The sequence below is a fragment of the Aquila chrysaetos genome, chromosome 2 (genome assembly GCF_900496995.4).
Source record: "Aquila chrysaetos chrysaetos chromosome 2, bAquChr1.4, whole genome shotgun sequence".
Lineage (NCBI taxonomy): Eukaryota > Metazoa > Chordata > Aves > Accipitriformes > Accipitridae > Aquila > Aquila chrysaetos.
In genome coordinates, this window is record NC_044005.1 from 80,643,482 (window position 1) to 80,668,069 (window position 24,588).

Consider the following 24,588-nt stretch of genomic DNA (forward strand, 5'->3'; position numbering starts at 1 on the left):
TGCCCCACTAGGAAATCTCTACCCACCCTTCCTCCCTCCCTTCCTCCCTTAGGTGAGTGAAATATCAGGAAACTATTACAAGCTTTAATTCTTCTCTCGAGAACAAAGAGTTAAGAACCTTTTACCTTCATTATGCATAATGATCAAACTGTCTCTAGTCTCAGAAAAACATTTATTCAAAGTTTCAGCTAAAAATTGCTGTTCAAAGATCCAAGAGAGAAGGCCTAAGTTCCAAACATACCTATGGGATGTGGAACAACCTCATTTTAGTGTTTACTTTGATATGAAATAGATATCTAAGCTAAAGAGCTTCTAAAGGTTTGACCTTTGGAAAAGAGGCAAGTTGAGAGAACAACAGAACAAGTCAGACCCTAAGGAGAAGCAGAAGCCTGAAGGTCTCCACCACCAAAAAAAACCAGTAGGATTCCAACAGGCAGCTAATCATTGCCGCTAGGAAGCATTGAGGCTACCACTCATTACTCCACTCAACAGAAGAGAAGGGAATATGGTTTGCCTGCTTCACAAAGAACAGAAAGGTTCAGGAACTTTCAGTTTCCGATGGGATTTTTATAGACATCCATAGAAATCTTAAGCAACACCTTGCCCATTGAGAATTTAATAGACTTACAGTGTTCCTTGAGGCGTATTCCCTTTCCCATATTATTAAGCTCTTCAGGAGGGATGTTGCTTTTCAATTCTAGCTGGCCATAAACACACAGGCAATAAAGCAGAAAAGGCTGGATCCCATTTGTTCTAAATAGAAGTTTATTTTCTTCTTTAAGGATTTTGCACTATCCTTTTTTTAATACATGCTTTTATTTTCTGCAACAGCTCTTGACAGTCAGGAAATACACATCCCTGTATTAGTAATATTAACAGCTAAAGATAGATGCCCTTTTGGTCATTTTTACCCCTTTCTCTCTTCTGTGAAATTTTTTTCTGTTCAATTTTTTCTTGCTGCTTTAGTCACAACAAGTTTTTACAACTGAAATGGTTCTATCTGTTTCCACAAGAAACTTCTCAAATATCGCTAAATAACTTTTTTCTGCTCAAGGGTTCTACCTTGATTCCCATCCATACTAGATCAATCAACCATTGTCTCTACACTGCAAACCCAGGGAGAACTTGAACCACTTGGATTCTCTCTTCTTCCTCCTCCACTCCAGCTGCATCCCTGGGTTTTGCCCAGCCCGCTATGGCGTGCCCTTGCACATTCTGCCTACCTTCACTTGGGAGACACAGTCTGGTATTAAATTTCCTTGAATTGTCTCTGTCATTTACTCAGAATGATATGAAGTATTTCATTTTAGTCTCACTAGTGATGTATATAAACCAGCACTTTCAAATCTCTCACCAATGATTATGATGTTTTATATCTTGGGAACAATGAGAAAGTATTTGGTTCACCACTAAAAGTGAGCGAATAAAGCCTAGTTTTGCCATCCGATAGATTTCCTTCTGTTTTGGTTCACAAAGCATTTGTCACTTTGTTGGTGTCTGGTATACTTAATATTTTTGTGCAGGTTTATTTTCATAATTTGTACTTTTGCAGTTTGAAATCAAACAGACTATTTTAATGAAGAAAATTTCAGTCCCACTCAGTATATTGACTTGATCTATTATCATTCAGGGTTTTAATACAAAGTGTATCTCCCATTCATACCTTTAGAAACCATACTGAATAATGTCAGGCAAAATGCTAGTCCATGACTGCCAGGAGAGACCTCCTCATCTCTGGGAGGTGGAATACTTCAGAATTCAGAAGTATCGAGCCTCTCCACAGAGGTATGTGAGCCATCAGGAACATACCTTGCGTTTGAGCATAGGAAAGGTCTTGTCACTTGAGGGCAGCTGAGGAACTGAATTAATATTATCTGGAGAAACTGTTGCCTTACAAAAGGAGCAATTAATCATTGCATTTTTAAAAACACCTTCCCAAAAGATGGATAAGGGATCATATAATTTTGCTGTAGTAAAAACCATGGAGTATTAGTGAATTCACTGTTAATGGACACACTTAGATTTTCTTCTGTACCTGGTGTGTGGTAAACACCAGCAGCTGGCTGCAAGGAGAAAGGCACTTTTAAACCTAGACTTTCTGTGAGTGGGCAGCATTGGTCTTCTTGATAAAAGTCATAGCTGTCAGTTTGAACATCACAGCTATTCTTTCTGCCTCCCCTAGCAGCGATTTGAACGCCCCTTTCTGCAACAAATGGAGTCACTAGGAAGTGATTTTAGGCTAGGAATAGTATATTGATCTGTTCTAACTAGGGTGCTGCCCTGCTCTCGCCCCAGGGAAGTGACAGCCCATGCACGCTGCCTTAGCAGTGGCCAGGGTGACATTGGCTCAGAATCAGCCCAGCTCTATTTGCTTCGGCTATTTTAGAATTTCTGAACACTGTGGTTAGTCAAGATAAGAAGTAAAACTAAAAGTTTACAAGGATTCTTGATGAGTTTTTCCAGCAGTACTGTAATTTACTCTCTAATAGGCTTTCCTCTGATGGAAGCTAATGTTCTTCTCATTCATTTACTTCCAAAATGTCTATTTTCAAGTCTGCTGATTGGAGCTTTTGTATAAAGCACATCAGTGAGCTTTGATACTGCCTATTTGGTCTAAAATTAAGATTGTAGCCCTTATAATCTTTCATGGAGATTTGCACTCACTATCTTCTGAGACCTAGATTTACAGTGCCTTAAGTAGATTTCATTTTGATTCAAACTTTATTGAAACTTCATAGGCACAAAAAAAGGTGTCATTCATTGGTTTTGATTAGAAATTGATATGAAGATGCAAATACTGTATTCGTATTTCAAAGATTAACACTTTTAGTGCACCAACAGATATATTGGTATATTCCAGGGTCTTTGTCACAAGACAAAAGCTTGTGATTCAGTGATGCTTTTAAACAGAAAAAAAAAATATTCTTTCTACAAAGTGAACTTTTAAAAATACTTTTCAGTTTTACATTTAAGAGGAAGGGCAGCTGATGAAACTCGGGAAAGTAAAAACAAGGAGTGAACTGGATTGGACTAATTATAATAAATTGTTAACTGAGCTGTGCAGGTAGGGATTAGTTTAATTGCGGAAATACTTTCACTTAATCAACTGAAACCTGATGGTCCTCAGATTAAAAGAGCCTTGTTTTGGAATTAGTTTTAAAGTGAACGAGAGTGCTAAACATTAATAATAACATGACATAAGAAGGGCATGACGTGCAGGTTTCTATAATTTCAGTTGTGAAACTGAACTTATTAAAATATTAACAATGTCTTAACAACTGAATTATATCATAATTGTCTTCATTCCCAGGCTTTATTCTGTTTACTGCCTACTGTGTATCTTGGTCCTTGACTGTAGCTCCTAGCAACCACTTGTTTCATTTAAACTGAAAATAAATCTCTCTCCCACTAAATAGTTCTTTTTTTATGCTAACCCTGAAATATTATTGCTTCATTCTAACTAAAGTACAAATAAGTGAATGTATATGTGTGTAACATATGCTGTTTCCGGAAATAGTCTACTGTGCCTTATGCATAACTGCTCTAGAAAATAATGGTTTTTCATTAGAGGAATAACAAAACAAAAGTACTGAAATCATATTAAAGTGTAGTATGCTAGTATGATCTTTCACATATTTTACTCCTTAGGAAGAGAAATGCTTGTATAAATATGAAGCCCAGAAAGACTTCTATTAAAAATAAAAACTATTTCTTTTAATCAGTAGCCCCAGATATTTATGTAAATGGCACTATGTGGTATCTTAATGAACTGACCGATGCTTATCAATGGTGTCAGGAATGTCCTTTGACTTTTAATGGATTATCATTGTAACATGGTAGTGAAACTAATGAAGACTAGCAGGGATACCATTAAATCAAACAAGGAAGGGCTGGGGGGGGTTGTCATTTGGTTTTGGTGAAGGGTTTTATTCTCTTTACATGTAAAAGCAATAGAAAATGCTGGAAACAAGGTTAAGTTCCTTAAACTAAAATTCATTAGCTTTCATGTTGGTCTGTAGGAGTCTTTACCCACTCTTTCCTGCTTTTTAATATTCCACAATTTTTATTTTATTGAAGTAAACCAAACAAGAATTCACTGTATTGAAAGACAATGGTGAGCTGATCCTACTGATGATGTCTTTAATTTCTTGAATTTTCCTTTTTAATTAGGGTATTCAATCAAGCTGATAACCAGTTTTTTTCATACTGAAGTTTCCTGAATCAGCCATCTCCCATTAGAACATGGTTTCTGTATTTATTTTCCTGAGAATTTGAACAATACATCATAGCTTTGAGTGGCTAATCATTCACTGCTGAACACTAAAAGGAACTTCAGTATTTGCAGCAAATGTCTCTTTTTGGGGTCTGACTGAGGGAAGAATTACTTCTGTTGAAATTGTTGGCAACAGAAAAACACAGCACCTATGTCAAATACTGTGCCTATACTATCTTGTTATTGATATCAAAGTGAAATACAAGGTTATGTATATCAAATCTACGCAGTTAAAAGAATTTGCCTTGCACTTTTTTTAATTTAAGTCTCAGATCTCCAGAATGTTTACAAACATTTTCAATGTGCATACGCAATTTGGACCAATGTGTTGTTCCCAGCTGTATTGTTCATTGCTTAAATACTGTCCTCCTTCAGGGGTTTGCATTTGACTTCAGATTATACAGATCTATTTTTATCCTGTTCCCTCTTTACCTTGCTTCTAACAACAGCATTCAAGAGTTCAGTAAATGTTAGCATGGCTATGAAGTTATGTATTTATCTAAACATACCTGAACAAGAGGCATGGATGATGACAAAAATATTTACATTTTAAAGTGCGAATTTGAATGAATTTCTAATTTTACACAACTAAGAGGTTTGGTATACCTTTTGAGTCAAAGTAGATAAATAGATTTGCAAGTTGAGAGGACCAGTTGTTCATCTGTTCTGACCAAAGGTTGTTATATTGCTTACCTATATATTAAGTCTTCTCTCTTTTATATGGTTAAAGTAGTATCTTTCAAAAAGCATTGATGTGAAGACATCAGCAATGGTAGAATCCAGTTCTTTCATGGTAGTCTGGTACAGAGACCTCACTGGTAAAAATGCGAGGTGTTTCTAACTTTATTTGGTTTGGCTTCTCTCTTCAGTCATTTGTTTTTGTTACACTTTTCTCCACTGAATTAACAATCCCTTTCATGCTTGATATTTTCCCCATCCAAGGGGATGTAATCAAGTCACCTTTCAATCTTCTTTAGAAAATAGATTGAGTGTGACATCAGGTTTGGGAATGATAGAATAAAAAGCTCAAAACACCAATTCTCCAGAATTCCTTTTATTGACTTCGTTTGTCAAACTCACCAGACATGGATGTTCAGGTGAAAGAGCACTGCTCTTGCTTTTCACATAAGATGCTGAATACAAGAAATTATAAAGTAGAGGAATGTCAAAGACATAAGTAGCATCAATGATTAAGGAAATACTCCTGCTCAAGACTGAATTCTTCCTAAAAGACATTAGGTACTTAGTAGAGTTTTTTACTGAATTCACTCTAGATAGACCTATGAAAGACATGACTTGTGTTTCAGACCATAAGTGCAGTTGCTGCCTCAGTATCTTCATTTAAATTGATCCTCTTCAACCTGGCTAGGTAATGGCTCCCAATTCACACTAAATGCGCTGTTTTTTTCCAAATTAACAACAAGAAGAATACATTTTTTTTGCCTTTTTCAAGGAGATGCCAAGGAGAAAAGAAGTTAAATACCTTTTTGGCCATCCTTGAACCATGCATTTTTTCCTTGATATGTCTCTCACACTGTACTATCTCCTCTCAGACTTTTCTCTATTCCTCTTCTAGCTACTTTTAGTCTTCCTTAAGAAGAAAGTTGCACTATCTCTTTTTCTAGTAGAACAATGGCCTTTCCTAATTTTGCTAAATATCAGCATAACTTTACCAAAAATGCACCTCTTTCATCTGGTTTCCCCAACTGGCATTCGTTGTTCTGTGTTCAATTAGTCTTTCCCTGTTCTAATAATCCATCCATTTAACATTAACGCATGTTAAACATGCCATTGTTTAACAAAAGGCTAAGAAATTCCTGGTAATGGTGGCAGAAAAAATGGGAAGGATTGAATGGATTCAGGGACAACTCATTAATCCATTTGGCTTGTGGAACTACACTTCCTGGCTTTCCTTTGGGTAGAGTAGTTGGGGTCACTGTTTTGCTGATTTGCCTTCTCCTGTTCAGTAATGCGGGCAGGACAGGAGCACCCATTCTTGTCAAATGTGCCAAATAAAAGGAAAAAAAAAATAAGATAAACACCAATATATAACCTCATCTATGAGTACTGCCAGGGTGCAATATTGTACTGAAGTATAACAGGACAGCTAAATACTAAATTGAATAATAAGAAACAATTGACCAATCCACCCCAGTTCATGTTGCAGATGTTCTCTTATATATGCACTAATACCAGTCAACGGCCATTTTATGAGGAATGGCCTTCTTAGCTTTTCCTATTAGCAAGCCCTAACATCTGCAAGTTGCAATATATTTTTACTGTAATTTGGTTACTATGGTGATGAGGGATAGCAACAAATTCACCAAAGATGCTTTGAATGTCCTCTGATGCTGAAGAGAAGTGAAAAATATGTCCTAAAAGATAGATCCAATTCATTTTGCCTTATGGGAACAACTATTTCCAATGAACTGAGAGACAAAAAAGAAACTGTGTTTTGACCCTTTTTCTGCTAATGGGATTTTCTTGTATAGTGTTTGTTGCATCAGCTGTTCTGGTATATAATAGAGACAGAATGTGAAATTTGGATCTCCTGGTAAATGTTGTTCCACATACTTACAGTTGTGCTATATAGCTAGTCTGTTGGTAAGGAAATTATTAGAGGCTTACAAACTTATCTATTAACTGGTTTAGAATGAATTAGCTATGTTTACTTTGCAGTTTATACTTCTGAGTTAAAAGTATTCTGTTTACCATTTCAAAAGTCTACATCTTTTGTAAAGTATAATTTATTTTTTTATGAATGTCTATTTTTAATTCAGTTGATTCAAGTGACTAACAAAATGTGGAATCAATACATACTACAACTTCAGAATAGATTTATTATGAAGTTAGAGTTGTTGCTACAGCAAATTATTGAAAAATGTGTCTGATGTAATCTCTAAGTATGTGTTAGGAAGGTGGTTTAAATCAGAGTACCGAAGTACAAGATATGTAAAAAGCATACTTGCTACATAAATTTCCAGAAGTAAATGGAAGTAAATTCTTAGCTGCTATAATTCTGCTGTATCTTTGATGTTGCACAATTAAAAAGAGTAAATTGTCCAAAATACTTAGGCAGTTCGTAACTGTTGAGGCATGCAGGCAGATTTCTAAACCCCTGCCTGGGGTTACAATAACTGAAGAGAACATGGCAAACTACTGGACATAACATGAGAAGTTGCTGAGCTTAACAAATAACTGAGTGAGTGGCTGACAAAAGTTACAGATAACACCATGAGCGATGACTGGATTTCACAGACGGTTAAGGGAGAATTTTTTGAGACAGGAAAACTTCACAGATAATTAAAGGGGTAGAATTGGGGACATTTTGTGGATTATTTTCTTGCAAGGCCAACAGAGCCTGGGTAACCATATCAGTAATCCCACATAAAGTCAAGATTATCTAGGTAACCATATCAGAAATACTGAATTTGTGTATGGAGGTGACAAAACGGGAGCCAATGGGGCCAAACACTTAGGTAAGGGTTGTTTATCTGGGGGAAGAAAAAGGTGGAGAAGGGTAGGGTTCAAGGTGGACAGGAGAAGTACAAATATGGGAAAATGCAGAGAAAAGGTGATAAAAGGGCTGGCTGAGTGTAAATGGGCTGATGCTCATTGCGCTTCTCTGGCTGAGCCTGCATCTGATCACTGCAGTCTCTTTTCTTTCCTACTTCTGTGTTACCACCCTTCCTCATGGGCAGGGGTGGGCTTTTAAGCTGGACTAGCCAGCAACTAGAATGATATCCAGATCTGGACTGACTCAAGGTCTGAGCCAGCAAGTTGGCAAAAGGTTCAGGATCCGGTTATGGACATCAAACAGACTTAAAACCTATGCTGATATCTGAGGAATCCATTAATGTGGCTTTATTTGTGCACTTAGAAAATGAGCGAGTGTGTATGTTCGTTGGTGAACTTCAATACTGACTACCCAGAGAGGAGGAAAAAGTTTGAGCCGTCATTGCTGTTCCTGCTCACTTGAGTGCCGTTAGCGTTTATGTGTGGGGGAAGATACTGCTCTTCACGTTGATCCGTGTGGGCACTGTGTCTGTATTGTGTGTGTGAGTGACTGTGTGTGCACCGACTGAGAGTACATTCAGCTTCACTACTGGCTGGATCTATAAATAGGAATGGAACAACCTCCTTAGTCTGAAATTCCACTGGATTCAGCTTCCCTTAATAATAACCGCTCAAGAGAGATGAGCAGTGACCATTCAGTGTCTTCTGGGACTGTGGTTCCAGTTCTCTTCCTCCTTTTGTTACAGATGAGTTTAGTCACTCCCAGATATTTCTACCATGTTTATTCACCAAAACAAACAAAATATGCAGGAATATTTTAAGTTCTTTGCTTTTTAAATGGTGATAGTTTACAGATGTCCCAGTCAGTAACGGGAGCTTCACAGAGTAGCCAATTTAAGAAAAACACAATAAATAAAAGCCTCTCAATCCCTCCTCAAATTAAAAAAAAAAAAAAAAATAGAATTAATGGTAAATAATAGGGAAACACAACACAGTGACAAGGTAATATTTATAGGCGGCACATCAAGAAGCATCATTCACTCAACCACTCCGTAATTTTTTATGTTTATTTCTTTTAGGTCCATTTTGTGAGGAACCTGGTGATCCTTGTGCATCTCAGCCATGCCTGAATGGTGGCATATGTCAATATAGTCAGTCTGGATATGTTTGTGATTGTCCTGCTGGTTTTCTTGGTCACAATTGTGAAATTGATATCAATGAATGTTCTTCAAGGCCATGTCAGAACAGAGGTACATGTATCAATTTGCCAAATGTAAGTATAAACTTCAGAGAACCCTATTTGAACATAGAATCACAGAATCACAGAACGGTTTGGGTTGGAAGGGATTTGAAAGACCATCTAGTTCCAACCCCCCTGCCATGGGCAGGAACATCTTCCACTAGACCAGGTTGCTCAAAGCCCCATCCAGCCTGGCCTTGAACACTGCCAGGGATGGGGCATCCACAACTTCTCTGGCAAATCTGTTCCAGTGTCTCACCACACTTATAGTAAAGAATGTCTTCCTTTAATCTAAATCTACCCTCTTCTATTTTAAAACCATTATTCCTTGCCCTATCACTACAGGGCCTGGTAAAAAGCCTCTCTCCAGCTTTCTTATAAGCCCCCTTTAAGTGTTGAAAGGCCTTAATAATATTTTTCCAGAGTCTTCTCTTCTCCAGGCTGAACAACCCCAACTCTCTCAGCCTTTCTCTATAGCCATTTTCGTGGCCCTCCTCTGGACTCGCTCCAACAGGCCCATGTCTTGTGCTGGGATCTCCAGAGCTGAACACAGTACTTCAGGTGGGGTCTCATGAGAGCAGAGTAGAGGGGCAGAATCACCTCCTTTGACCTGCTGGCCATGCTTCTTTTTATGCAGCCCAGGATACAATTGGCTTTCTGGGTTGCAAGCGCACATTGCTAGCTCATATCTAATTTTTCATCCACCAATATCACCAAGTCCTTCTCCACAGGGCTGTTCTTAATGCATTCATCATCCAGTCTGTACTGGTACTGGTGATTGCCCTAAGCCAGGTGCAGGACCTCACATTTGGCCTTGTCAAACTCATGAGGTTCACATGGGCCCACTGCTCAAACCTGTCAAGGTCCCTCTGGATGGCATCCCTTCCCTCCAGAGAATCAACTGCACCACTCAGCTTGGTGTCATCCACAAACTTGCTGAGGATGCACTCAATCCCACTGTCTATGTCATTAATAAAGATACTGAACAGTACTGGTCCCAGTATGAGCCCATGAGGGTTACCACTTGTTTGGACACTGAGCTGTTGATCGCAACTCTTTGGAAATGGCCATCCAGCCAATTCCTTACCCGTTGTATAGTCCATCCATCAAACCCGTATCCCTCCAAGTTTGCAACAAGGATGTTGCATGGGACAATCTCAAAGCCCTACAGAATTCAAGGCAGATGGCATCTGTTGCTCTTCCCTTATCCATCAATGCAGTCACTCCATCGTAGAAAGGCACCAGATTAGTCAGGCATGATTTGCCCTTTGTGAAACCATGTTGGCTGTTTCTAATCACCTCCCAGTTATCCATGTGCCTTGACATAGCTTCCAGGAGGATCTCTTCCATGAAAGTACCAAAACTTTTAATTCTAATGTAAATTTTTAAATTAGCTTTGCATGCTTCTTGAGGAAACACAGCATTGTCTGAATGTGTAGTGTTTCTAATATTTCTACACTTAAAAAGCGCAAATTCCACATTTTCAGTTCAGTTGCTTGGTGGTCACTTAAGGAACTATTAATGTTGTTTCATTTTTTTTCTCTCTCCAATAAAATCTGATGTAAAACATGATACATAAGTCATCTTTATTAACTAGTGGTTGTTTCCTATTCTTGAATTTGCTGTGGTATCTGTTTTTAATTCCTTTTTTTTTTTTCCTTTCTTTTTTCTTTTTGTAAAATAGAATAAACTCATGCAGACTCACAAAGGTTTGATAATAGAGTCATATCTGGTCTTATTTCAAACTGCATTGTCGATGTTCTTTCAGTAGCATGACTATTGCAAATAGCAGTGATTACACAGAACCAAAATAGTGAAAGAAGATTTCAAAAGCTCAGTTATCACATAGCAGTGATACATACTCACTCACAGAGAGAGAAAAAAAAAGACATCTAAATTGATGAACACATTGATAGATTTCTAAATTATGCAATCTGTCTAAATATTTTGTCTAGTAGATATACTAGCACATACTATTTTGTACAATCATTTCTATAGACAGATGCAGTAGTTTGTTTCACACATATAGAAATCTCTCCATAGATGTTAAAAAAAGTTCCCTGATCATGCCTTTAAGACCGATTCTAAAGAAACACCTGAACACTTCCAATTTCACTGGGGGAACAAACCTCTCTATATTTTTCCTTCACTTTCTGACATCAAAAGGCCTATAAAGAACATTACTTTATATAGAAAAATAGGGGTGAGAGTGTCAGCTCTAAGAAATATTCTGGTTTGTAAAATAACTTACAGTTCCTACTGTGTAAGTTATAGACTGCAGTAACTGACAGATGTCTTTCACCATCACAGAGAAGCATAGTCTCTGTGCTTCATATTGAAGGGGAAAAGGGATACACACCATTTTCTTTCCTACTCTAGTTAGTGAATACTGTTTGCTATCTGATGTACCTTGTGCACCGTTACTGTTTGATAGATGCAAACATTACATTGGAACAAATTCAGAAACAAGGAAAAACCTTAAATGAATTATAAAGCTCCTTCTCAATTCAGTTATGAAATCACAAAGCCAGCCAAATTTAGAGCTGGTGTGTTTCCAGCCAGCAAACCCGACTCTGGTATAATCTGTGCTGGAAGGCCTATTCCACTTGTCCTAAATTATGTTTGTAACCTATTTGGGGCTAGGACTGCTTTTTGTTCTGTCTTTGTAGACTGTTTAATGTGATGAAACCCTGTCCTATTTAGGGTCTCTATAGTAATGGAAGTAAACACTAATTTCTGTATTGCCTTGGGTACAACAAATAATTATTTCTAATTTCCTTCTCTTCTATAGGATGTGGCATGTATCTGTCTGCCAATATTCACTGGCAAGTTCTGTGAGAGAATACTGAATCCCTGTGAATTATTGCCTTGCTTAAATAATGCAACTTGTGTAGCTCAACAGCAGAACTATAACTGCCGGTAAGATTAGAAATTAATTTATTTCAGTACTTTGTTGGATCACTTGATGATATCCCACTGATTGAAGAAAGAAAAGACATCATCAGTCACAGAGAAAACAGAAAACTACAAACTTTTCTTTTAACAATTTTTAATTTATTTTTGGTGCTCTACTGAGTTAGTCTTCTTGAAAACTCCTGAAGTACTACAAAAAGATTTAAAACATTTAAGGAGTTATAAATTGTTTCATCATTAATTTTGTAAGATAAACTATATAAATTCTGACACATTGATGACAAGTGAGATAATTATACTACAGGTACCAGTCCCATTCAGGGTGTATGATGTTTATGTTGTTTCTGAACGGATAAGACAACTCATTTAATTTCTAATTCACAGACATGCATTAGTAGGTCTTAGATTTATTCTTAAAGCAGCATGTTAAAAAGTGCTTTATTCAGACAGACCATGCTAAAAAATTATCCATTTGAAAATAACAGAAGTGACCCAGTATATAATTTCATTCCATTTAAATAGCTTTTTAGATAGTTTCTTACACCACTAAGGAGCACAATTTGTCCGCTTCCCATTTGCTTGGTTTTTATCTGGCTGCCTGAAGTAAGTTCTGCTAAGCATTACTGAAGTGCAGTAAACAACTTTCAAATTTTAGGATATTCATAAAAGCAGAAAATCGAAAGCTGTGGTACACAAAAGCCTGAAAACACATTATGAATGAACTTAGAAATTGCAAATACATAACAGAAGTATGGAACATAAACTTACAGTCCATCAGAAAAGATTCAGTTGAGAGTCTGGAAATTAAAATATAAGTAGAACTATGTTTAGAATTTTCCTAAAGAAGAAAAAAAGACCATTTTATTTATACTTATACCTAAACACATATATACATACATACACACACTTACAAACACATACACAGAGTTAGATCTTCCCATATAGATATGTATAGCACAGAACAACAGTGTTATCATTTATTTTCCAATAGTTTAAACCAAGATATAAGCTACTAATAATTTACTATTATATAGCCAGTCTTTTACACAGTATGTTGGTACATGAGTTAGTATGAAATGATGCCTGAAGTTTACATTTAAAAAAATGCATAGCATGAACAATTAATATAAGATGTAGATTACCTTTCTTTTAAAAAAAATTAAAAAAAAAAAATATCCTGGCCCTGTGTACAATGTAGATTGAATAGTTTATAATTTCACAAAGCACTGGTAGAAATAGTCTGTACCATGAACCTCATTGTACCATGGAAATTGGTTAATAAAAATAGCTATGGAAAGGCATGGTGATTTAACAGTCTTTCCACTGATACACTATGTGAGAATAAGAGTGGAAGTCATTAGATAAGTATAACAGAAAGTAAAAATGGGCAATTAACCCATTTATATTGATTATCAAGAGAATCACTTAAGTTGTGTGTGGTAAGGCTAGGTACTAGAGGTTTTAGTTTTGGGCTCAGATGGTACAATCCTGTTTACTACTAATATCAAGTGTTAAGATCCTATTAATATCACTGGTGCTTAGATTTTACTTTTAATATTTGTGTATTATTCATGTATTCAGTTTTGCTACCTGTAAAATACACATTTGACAAGACAGGCAAGACACATTTGTGGAGAGCTACTTTGAGAAATGGTATAGGTTATAATCTTATTATTTTTAACACTGAGAACATTCTAAAAAAGGGGAAATAACATCCTAGAGAGAACACTCTAGATAGAGTAATGAAGAGTGCATCCTTCAACTTGGTACAACGTCGAGTGCTTGGCCCTGTACATACTCTTTAAGCAAAAACTTTGGATAGTGTTCAGTCCACATAGTTTTCCCTAACATCCAAGCTGCACACCAGATGCACCTTCTTGGTGAAGGAGGAGGAGAACTCCAGAAAGTGACTCATCTCTTCCAAAGGGAAATATCCAGGACAGGTGAGGTGAAGCATCTTCTGGAGGTTCCCAATTTTCTCTGTACAGAGGTACAGAGAAAGCCTGGACTGCTGTCTCAAACCAGATACTAAACCTGCAGACTTTTAACGTTTGATAAATATGGCAGCATTGGAAGTTGGTTTCAATAGAATCATAGAACAGCCCAGGTTGGAAGAGACCTCAAAAGATCATCTGGTCCAACCTTTCATGGGAAAGGGAGTTTAGGTGACATTATCTCGCACCCTGTCCAATTGCATATCGAAAACCTCCAGTATTCAGCCTTAGTTTTGCCATTCAGTCCCTGAAGGCTCCAGTTAGTGATTGCAATATTTGTTAGTGTTTATTGTTAATAAATTGAAAATTATTTCCTCATTTTTTGTGAAAATAAAATCAGGTTTTTACCACTTAATCCCAAATATTTAATAATTGAAAGTTTTGTGTATATTTACGCCTGTATACTTGGAAGGAGGCATATAGGTGAGAGAAAGCATTTTGAGGGAGCATGACTCACATAGGATTTTCACAAGGAGACCAGATTCGGTCATTTGGTTGTGAGAGCTGCAGTCTCGCCAATGTCAGAGTGCTGAAATGGAGAGGAGGTGCCGACCTCTAGACAGGGCCAGCAGTTCAGCAGGTTTTACTATTTTTAGGATTCAAAATTCTCTTTGTCAATTTATGCCTTGCATTAGCTACTCAAATAAGAGAGGATTTCAGCAGACCTATAGGAGCAGTGGTTTAACCGTTCCAGTTTTGTTAAGTCACAGAGTTGGAATCTTTCTGTCTGTGAGTCATGTTTTAACTCATTTTACCCAAAGGAAACCTACCGTTAACTATGTTGCTGTACTCAGGAGGTTTGGAGCTGCTCATTAAAAGTTTTAAGTGGAGGTTTTGTTTCATTTTTGGTAATCATTGTCAAATACTGCAGGTTATGACTATGTCAAGTTACTCCACAAAAAACTGCCTGTTTCATTTGGTGTAATACCACTACCTGATCCATGTTTATAGCATTTTAACATTTTAAATAAATATAATGGTGTTTAGCTCACATGCATATACAAATTCAAATGACGGCTTTTTACTCCTTTTTGTTTTGCTTTGCTTGCCCCTATTTTGTGTATTCTCCTTATATTCATCACAAGCTCAGCTTCTATCTACTTACCCTTTCTTTTTTGAGAAAGCAGTTGTTTTCCATTCTAAACGTATAACCAAACAGACTCAATTTAATTTTCTCCACTTCAGTTATGATGTATGACTATCTTGTATCCTAATTCCATCCTTTCAGTCTTGATATCATATACAACTTTGTGCTAAGAATCTAATAGTAGCATTTTTTCTTAAATGTCAAAATTTAAGGTGAATTCAAATAGGCAGTGAACAAGGATATCCATCACAATAAATTTTGATTGTTTACTTTGTATCTTCTTCTATTATCCGTGTTCTTTAGGACAATAAAAAGTCACAAAAAGTGGGAAAGAGTGTTCTGAGAAAATTTGTTCTGTTAGTGTCATCTTTGGAACTTTACTGTCAACTTTCTTGCTGTTAATTTACTCTTACCTTCTCTGATATTGGTATGCCTATTGTAAAACAACAATAAAAACAGAAATAAGAAAAATGAGGAAATATAAAAATTAGAATAAGAAGCTTCAAAAATTGGCTTACTAAATTATCTATTTTAAGAAACCGTCAGACATTACCTAAATAAATTGAACCAAGAAAGCTAGGAGCTCTTTCACCTGATTTCGGATCATGGGTAAAAACAAATCAGTAAAACAAATGTTGTAACTGAGTTGCTCTGATTTGGTTTTAAGTGTTATTTAAAAATGGAATTATAACAAAAGACACAAAACCTTTTTTTTTTTTTTTTACTTTACATTCCTTTTATATATAAAAATAACATATGGATGAATGGTGCTATAATATAAAGGACAATGAATACGCTGTTGATATGAGTAGCTTTGTTTAGACAGAAAAATAAGTATGTAACTACCTAATATCTTTGAACATGCTGAAATAAAAGCAGCTAAGTATTATGAAAAACTCCTTTTAGACCCAATAAGTGAACCGGAAACTTGTTAAGAATAAACTTTGCAAGAATTTTGATTCCAAGTACTTGAAATGGTAGCAGTGTAATTTTAGGATTTACATACAGTAATTTTTTCAAGAGGAGGGTGAGGATTATGTAGTCCATTGCTACTTGCATAGAGTGTCCTCCTGTGGACAGGGATTATGTATCTATCAAAACACAAAAGAGAGTTTTTGCAGTCTGGATTCTACTTTTTGCACATTTTGAGCAAGTTATAAATATTCAGATATTTTTCTACACTGTTCCAAGAAATGTCTACAGTTCCTTTTACCATAGAAGAGTTACCCACAGCTCCATTGGCATCAAATGGAACTAAAAAACTGTCACAAAAATAGAATGCTGGTTTTCTCCTTTAAAGAAAATACCAAATTACAATTAAGCAAACACAAAACAAACCATGCCTTGTTCTCTCTCTAGATTCCTTACATTGTTCCTCACATACCTAAGCATGTCATTATTGACTACTCTTTGTTAATCATTAGTAGTGATTGATGCTAACTACATTAAACCTCATTTATCATCTTATTTCTAATTGTGTTCTCTGATGGTTTAATTGACCCATCCTTTCTAATAAATTTCCAAAATCCCATTTACAGCTTTTTATTAAATATTACCCCATTTTAGATTGTTTTTTGTTTCTGGGAGATTATAGGAAGTATTGGTATGAAAATGCTTTAATCAATGAAAAAAAATTGGAGAATTAAGAATATCCAGAATCATGCAACTGACTTTTAATTGCTTGAAAACTTGTTCTGTTTATTTTAAATAATATATGAGATCTGTTTTGTTGCTGCAAGAACATTATTTAATAGAATTATGGAACATAATTAAATACAATTAACTTTTAAAGTGCAAGTCCTCTAAAATACACTGGTGTATTTGCAGCTGCATGCCAGGATTCACTGGAAAGAACTGTGAGGAAGTAATTGACTACTGCAGGCTGCTCAGCATCAACTGTCTGAATGAAGGATTGTGTCTTAATATAATTGGAGGATTCACTGTAAGTAATTTAATACATGTTAAACTAATTCAGTGCTCCAAAGTATAAAAGCTTCAGACAAGCAGAACTTGAAATGCGTTCATTACTCTGAGAGACAAGAGGGACATACATTTATGTGTTTTATTTATTTAAATCAATAACACAAGGATGATTCACTTGGGTAATATGGATTTTTTTATTACTTTTCTACTGAGACTGTGTTTTGTACTCTATCAAATAAGAGAACTGAAGAGTGTTTTTATAGTAAAAAGAATGCATAACTAATTGTGGTCCAGTGCTATTATCCACACCGATGATAATCACAGCTATGTTGCAGCCTTTAAAAATACATTGCTTGAATTGAGAACATCTGTTGCCATTGTTTTAACCAGAATCAAACTAGTAATCTAAACATAAGCACATTTAAACTTAATACAAACTTAAAAGTTTGATGACAAAACTGCAGTGCAGTGAGGTTGATTCCAACAGACAATTTGAAAAAAAGTAATTCTGCTTGTTTTAACTCTCAAAATAGCTCCTGAAAATGTTGAGCAAGATCCATCATGTACCAAGATTCTTCTGGCTGTAGCTTGTCAAAAGAGAGGAAATAGTAGTTTCTCCAATGGCAGTAATTGGGAACAACTTAAATGTTACTCTGAGCAACCACTCATTCTGCAAATAACAGGAGAAGATCACAGAATCACAGAATGGTTGAGGTTGGAAAGGACCTCTGGAGGTCATCTTGTCCACCACTCTGCACAAGCAGGGCCACCTAGAGCCATTTATCTAGTCCCAGTCCACTTTACCCGTTTGGGTGTTCAGACAAAACGTGTTAGGATTACTCTTATTCCTTCCTTCAGGGAGTAGGAAGAGTAGTCTACGCTGTAAGGGAAGGAGAGCGGGAATGGAGGGTGACAGCGAGGCTGGCAGGGACAGTGTCCTCACTACCAAAGGGCACAGTCCCTCAATACCCCCAAGAACAGAGCAGATCCACAGATTCAGCCAAAGGTCCAGTCACCACCAGACAAGTCCGTAGCGATGAAGCAGTCGTGCGGTCAAGCTGGGTAGTCAAGTCAACAGATTAGAACCAGCAAGACACAAAGCTGGGTACAGGCATAGTAACAAAATGGCTCTGGGAAGGATCTAGTGCAAAGGCCTGAGCTTAAATGCAGCTCACGAGTAAATGACTGGAAGCGTGGACATCTCAGAGGCGAGTTCTGTTTCACAGTAGGGTGTTCCAAAGGGACAGTGCTGGGCCGCGTCAGAGCTCACCCTGAACACAGGCAGTTAAACCCGTGGGAGAGGGGGAAGAGGTCACCAAGGAAGAGTGCAGAGAAAGATGATTACAGGCTGCTCAGGCCAATTAGAGCCTGTTGATGCATTCAAGGTCCTGACAGTTCCTCTGAATATTCCTTTCGTGTAATTATTCCTTCAGTCTAAATATCATCACCTTTCTTGTAGTCACAAACGTCAAGGAAGTGTTGATAACTTTCTCCCCAAGGCTTTCCACCTGACTCCTTGTGTTTGCTCATGTTCCTTGAGTCCTACCTGATCTGAAAACTGCTATATACAGGTGACCAAGGATTATTTCTCCTATTTACTAATGGGAACAAAGAGAAAAAAAGATTCCAGTCCTTTGTTCAAAGTGGCCAGCCCATATTTTTCCACCTTGTTCTGAGTGCACATTCTAAGTCAAATACTGTTGTGGACTTTTCAAGTGTCACTAAGAATTAAATTCATAGCACTGTTGACTGTATTACTGAAATTAATTACTCCATCTTGTCCTTTCCCTTAGTCCCTGATCTTAATTGCCAGGAGCAGCTGTTTAGGTTGACCTGTTACTTATTCAAATACTTGCACTTCCACAGATATGTAATCAGATCTATGAGAGATCTGTAACAAGAATTTTATTTAAGAGCATGATAAGTTAGTGAAGAAAATACAGGTAAATGATAATTTCAGAAAATAATGAATACTGTATTACTGAAAGAAATATGCATGTTGTATCTGCCAAATTCTTAATTCTGATGAAAACTGTTTTAAAATTTGTGTTTTAAGAGCATTTATTAATTCTACCTGTAAATAATATTAACTAGAGCAATAGTATATAAAAGTACTTTAACACAAAATCTGAGGTTGTTTACAAAATATTGCATATTAGAGATTTATGCTAATAGAGTACCAAAACATCCATACTTAGAAGAACATAATTCTTGCTTTGTTGAGTATACAATATATATAATATACCCACAGAATAATAAAATAGATCACAAGGAATTCTCTCTGAGAATTTGCCTCTCCTTATTTTTGATAACAGATGAAAAAAATACTGACCCCAGTTCTGCTGCACTGAAATAAAGGGGTTCATGAAAAGATATACTGATTTAAAAATGTTTGTGTCTCCCAGTTAACTTACCTACATAGTAGAAATATTAGATTCAAAACAGAAACATTGCTTTTAGCTCTTTTCAGCTACTTATGTCCACTTATATCAAGCAATAGCAAAAATTACAGTATAACTATTAGAATGCAAAAGTGATATAATTAATCAGTGAATACAATGTGTATGACATATGCAGACATCAAAGTGAATACTAACCAAACACAAAAAGAAATTAAAACCCAAAGTTTTAGGAAAGCAAACAAAAATGGGGTACCAAGTTTTTGTGTAGTTAGTAAGTGTGCTAATATTTACTTTCAGACTCAAGCAAAATAGGTGTAAAACAGTAAATATTTTCATAAAATAATCCTCAAAAATACACTTCCATGACCAGTATAAGATGTGATACTTTCTTAGCAGACATTGAGTTAGACTGTAAGATTGAGCTAAATGACCTGGCACAGCAAAGGTTGGATTTTTTTGTTTAAACATCGATGCCTACAGAAGTGAATGGGATGGTATACTACCTGATAGAAAGCTAGTATGACTGGCCTTTGGGATTGACAAATACGATTGAACAGACAAAGGGAGGAAAGCATGAAGAATACTAAAGAGCCAGATACAAATTACTGGAATTTTTGTTGAAAATATACATTGTACTGAACCACAATTGAAAATCATTGGCCTTTTCCTCGACAGTCTGTGGTGTGGCATCTTTATTTGGAAGATAAGCAGCTGTACATCAGCTATAGGTTAACTTCTCTTTGAAGACACAAACAACTATGGATTCTGTCCAGCCTTTTTTTTTTTGCTTCTCTTAGTTGTAACTTTCTTGATCATAAATCATTTTTTCCCCATAGAAAATATGTATTTTCAGTATTATCAGAAAATCAAATACTGATGAGTAATTTGAGAATTCCAGCTGAGAGAAATTTGGCAGTTAGATTATTTTTTCTTTACAAAAGCAGATTTGGAAGTACTGGAGCATTCGATGCATTTCTATAAGCACACTAAGCAGTCCATGTAAAAAAAAAAAAAATCCAGAACAAAATAATTTTTAAAAAATCAGGGTGTTGAATCTTGAAATCTAATTTAAAAATTTACTTTTGTTTTGAAATTAATCTCTGGTTTCATTTCAAAGGGTAGTAAATACTTAGAATTGAAACAATATAGTTTTATTTTTTCAGTATTGCTGTAAGAGATACTGGCACAAGTCCTTGATCACTAATTAGTATTAATTATAAGTAATTGTAATATTAATAGTTAGTCTGCTAACAATTATTATATTCAGTAATTTCCTGTATGTTTCTAAAATTATTTCTGCCTCTATTAAGAAATCCCTCTGACTAGTGTGTATTAACTTTATGCTAGATAATAATGCTTAGTTATAGGAAGCATTTACTGATGATGCTGTGTCAGATAAACATGGGAATTGTTACTTCTTAGGAAATGGAGCTTCTCCTTACATTTCATATTCTCATATTTCATATTTTTATATCTCAATTCTCATATCTCATATTTCAGAGGACAGCTGTAGTAGTAACAAATAATTTCCTTTGTTCTTTCCATTGTTGCCCATCATCCTGGGAACCAAAGTCATGAAGTATATATTGAGATAGGATTTATCAATAGAAAAATAATGTGTAGTTGCATAATTAATTCCAGTTAACATAGCTTAATGAAAACAGATCATACCAGACAAAGCAGATTTAATGAGATAACTTGACAGATAGTGATGCAGAAATATTCTCTGCTGCAATTCACTCATTAAGCAAAATAAATCATTTAATGGAGCAAGTTCAGTTGTAAGGAAAAAAATATCTAGTTCTTGATGACACTTTAATGGGTATAGCCAGTTAGATGTGTTGACACAGGAAAGTTGTTTTGTTTCCAAATAGTTGCATGTTCTGCTTTTTGTAGCACGCATACCACATGTCCCCCACCCATCCAGATGAAGCAGAAGATACCACAGTTTGTGTAGCTAGATGTTCATGTTATGGCCAACTGCCAAGATGACTGTAAAAGACCTAGAACTCTGTCTAAGGTAAATTTTGGGGTTTTTTTTATTATTAGAAAAAGTGAAAACTGATTAAAATATTATTACTACATTATTGGGCTTATAGGCTTGAAGATCTGTGAAGTAGTTATTCTAATTTTAAAATTTTACTTAGATTTTTCTGTAAAACATGTTAAATTAACTAAAAACTGAGTAAAGAGTCAAAGAGGAAAATAATTATAAATTGGGAATTATTGTCCTCTGTGAGTGTTTTTAATGGACCTCATGGCAATTTGGTTTTGGACTAGTGATTTGTAGTACTTGGACATAGTCGAAAATACAAAACTCCATTGAAACATGCAGATGACCGGAGAAAATGGTAGTATAGTTAATAATAAGCAATTCTGATCAGGATTTCTTGGTAGGCTATACTACTTAGAAAAAAATGTATTCTAAGAGAGGCAAATGCAATGCCCTATGCATAGGAAAAAGAATGTGAATTACACAGTAGTGACTGTTTCCTGATAGTCAGTGACAAAGATGACAACTTTGAGCTCAAGGTGGATATTAAATTTGACACCACACTATTGATGAAGACAGAAAGACAGTCCCTGTAGTCATAAATAGAGCACTTGTATATAGAAGCATTTTTAAGTGGTCATACTTCTGTAACTGTCAGTGGAGGGTACATCATAGGCAGTTCTATCATCTAAATTGTTTTAACAAGGTTGAGAAACTGGAAAACTCTATTAACAATGCATTTTATGGAAAAACAGCGTTTAAAAACTATATTCTCAAAACAACATACAGATTCACAAAGTTAAGTCAGTCCATGGGGTATCAGTTTTCCTCAGAAGAAAAACAAAGGAACAATTATATTTAAAAGATTTAACTCTGGGTACCAAAAAACCTTGAAGCCACATTAGCAAGGAAGTGCTAACAGTATTGTGCATATTTCTGTGCAGCTGCTTCTTCTATGCACTACTGATTATACCAGAAGCATTTTCAAAAATTGTTAGGTAATAAAATATGGTGTAATGCAGTGTATTAACAGTTTTCCATCAGATCAATGCCAGGTCACATCTGTCCTGTCCTGAATAACTCCACCAGACATTAAGTTTCATGCGTATCTACTATTGTGGGATCCAAAACCCAAATTTCCCACCGAAGGCTGAAGGCTGGAACACTTATTGTGGATTGCTTCTAGTAGTCAATGCAGCACACTCGTTCCACTGATATTAAAAGGTTGGAAAAGGGATTATACTTCCCAGAGTTGCCATGAATAGTCAAAACATATAGAAACCCCCCACTTTATTTCAGCTCTGTAGAAGGTCAAAGATATGACGTTTACTTTGTTAGCTAGTTTTTACAATGCAGAAAGGTAAGATTGCAGCCTTGCAGCAGTTTAAGAAATCTGGATATCATTTGGACATATCATTTTAACAGGTGACAAATACATTGTTTGAACATTACAGATCTTCCTCCTTCAAAACATACTGCTATGTAAAATTCTATTATATACCATTGATTTGTCAATTATTGCAAGAACCCTGCTATTGAATTTCTCCTGTTTTGCAGCTGCAATGTTGGAATCACTTTTTAAAATCTATATAATCACTGTTAAACTTCTGAAGAAAATATAATATAGCTTATTTTTGTTTGATATTCATCACATAGGAAAATTTTTAATTAATACTATCCTGATTTGGCAACTTTATTCTAAACACCTCCACCTACTCAGTATTAGAAGAGAGGGCCCACTGTTTTAAGGAAAAAAAATAAATTAAAACAGGTTTAACATAAACCATACTTTTACAGTTACTAAAGTGTGAACCAATCGCAGTTTCCAGAAGTTTATTCAACAAAACTATTCATCTGCATCATTTTGACAATATGATAACCTGCTTCTTAAAAATATATTTTTTTAAATCTGCCCACAGAGACACATTTCAATAGACATTTCTATTTTCTTGGAAACTTTTCTTTTTCTTAAATGGATTTTATAAATGAAAAGTCAGTATTCTTAATTTGCAGTCGATAGTATTTCCTCAGTGTTTTGAATCTGAGAGTCTAAAACAATTTAGGGTACAGGTATCTGTTATCCTTATCTTTACATGAAGACGGGGAAAAGAGGAACAATTCCCAAAGGACAGCTGACAGGGAAGAAAGAGCTGTTGTTTCTTTCATGCTAATCGTACTGGTGCCACATGCTAACCACCCAGGGGCATGTAGTAGTTTGGGCAGGCTTCTCCCAGTGAATTAGAATGGCTCTAGCAAAGCCTCTGGCACAAGGAGACTGGGCAGTAAAAGCAGGTAAAGAGGGCATCACCTGGGGAGGTAAAGCTTTCCTCGAGGTCCCAAGGTGGAATCAGGTACCTATTTGCCCACAGCAAGTGGCTTAGATTGAGGCAAAAAGAATTATTTTTGCTTAAGATCCCCTGTTTTTTCCTGAATCATTAGTATTAAAGTAAAAAAAAAAAAAATCAAAGATACTGAAAAAATATAATAAACTAATTTAGTGCAAATTATGAGAATAACAGAACTGTCAATTATTGAATTTTGGAAGCCCAGAAAGAAATGCAGTTTCTAAAACACAAGAGTGTGAAAGTCAAGACTATGAAGACTGTCAAGTTTCTGGCATACCATCTGTCTTTACTTTCTAGAAAGAAACCACTGAATTGCATAAAATTTACAGAACTCACAGGCCAGTTATGATTACGTACAGAAGTACATTTGAGGGAGAAGAAGGTGCAGCCCTACAGCAGTTGCAAGCAGGCAATTTGGAATAGCTACACGCTCTTTCCAATTTCTGCTCTGCCATACACTTCGTATGGAAGGGCATGCAGATTAAAAACACATTCCACTTTTTGCAGGGTGTAAAAATGCTCATTTGTAGCATTTTTTTTGCCTAACTTCTCCTTACTATGTTACGAGCAACTATCTTTCAACTTACATAGTCTGCATGGAGTATCCAAGTCTATTTTGTCAATATGCCTTTCTCCCATCATCCTGACAAACCACTGATAGGTGCAACGTTATGTGCTTACAGCTAACAAAGGAATTGAGTTATATAGACACAAAAAGCTGAAGCTAAAAGATTAAGTGAAAGCAGTGCTGTTGTAAGGTCCATTTCCATTTGCCTGCACTACACTTGAGAAAAGGACTAAGGAAATTATACTTATTGCCTGAATAGCAGGGCTGTGTTGGCAAGCAAATAAACGCTAGAGTAGCGTTAAAGAAAGAGACAATCATCTATATTATCATTCTG

The 24,588-nt window shown here is 35.9% G+C and overlaps 1 protein-coding gene across 2 annotated transcripts in view; it reads left to right on the plus strand.

Moving 5' to 3' along the window:
- The window catches only part of EYS (eyes shut homolog), a 1,018,924-nt gene that overhangs the window by 172,786 nt on the left and 821,550 nt on the right, over positions 1-24,588 (plus strand). For both annotated transcript variants that reach the window (XM_030007184.2, XM_030007189.2), the window contains exons 4-6: positions 8,869-9,062; positions 11,821-11,948; positions 16,851-16,965. In XM_030007184.2, the coding sequence (XP_029863044.1) occupies positions 8,869-9,062; positions 11,821-11,948; positions 16,851-16,965 (437 nt within the window). The remainder of the gene's footprint in view (positions 1-8,868; positions 9,063-11,820; positions 11,949-16,850; positions 16,966-24,588) is intronic.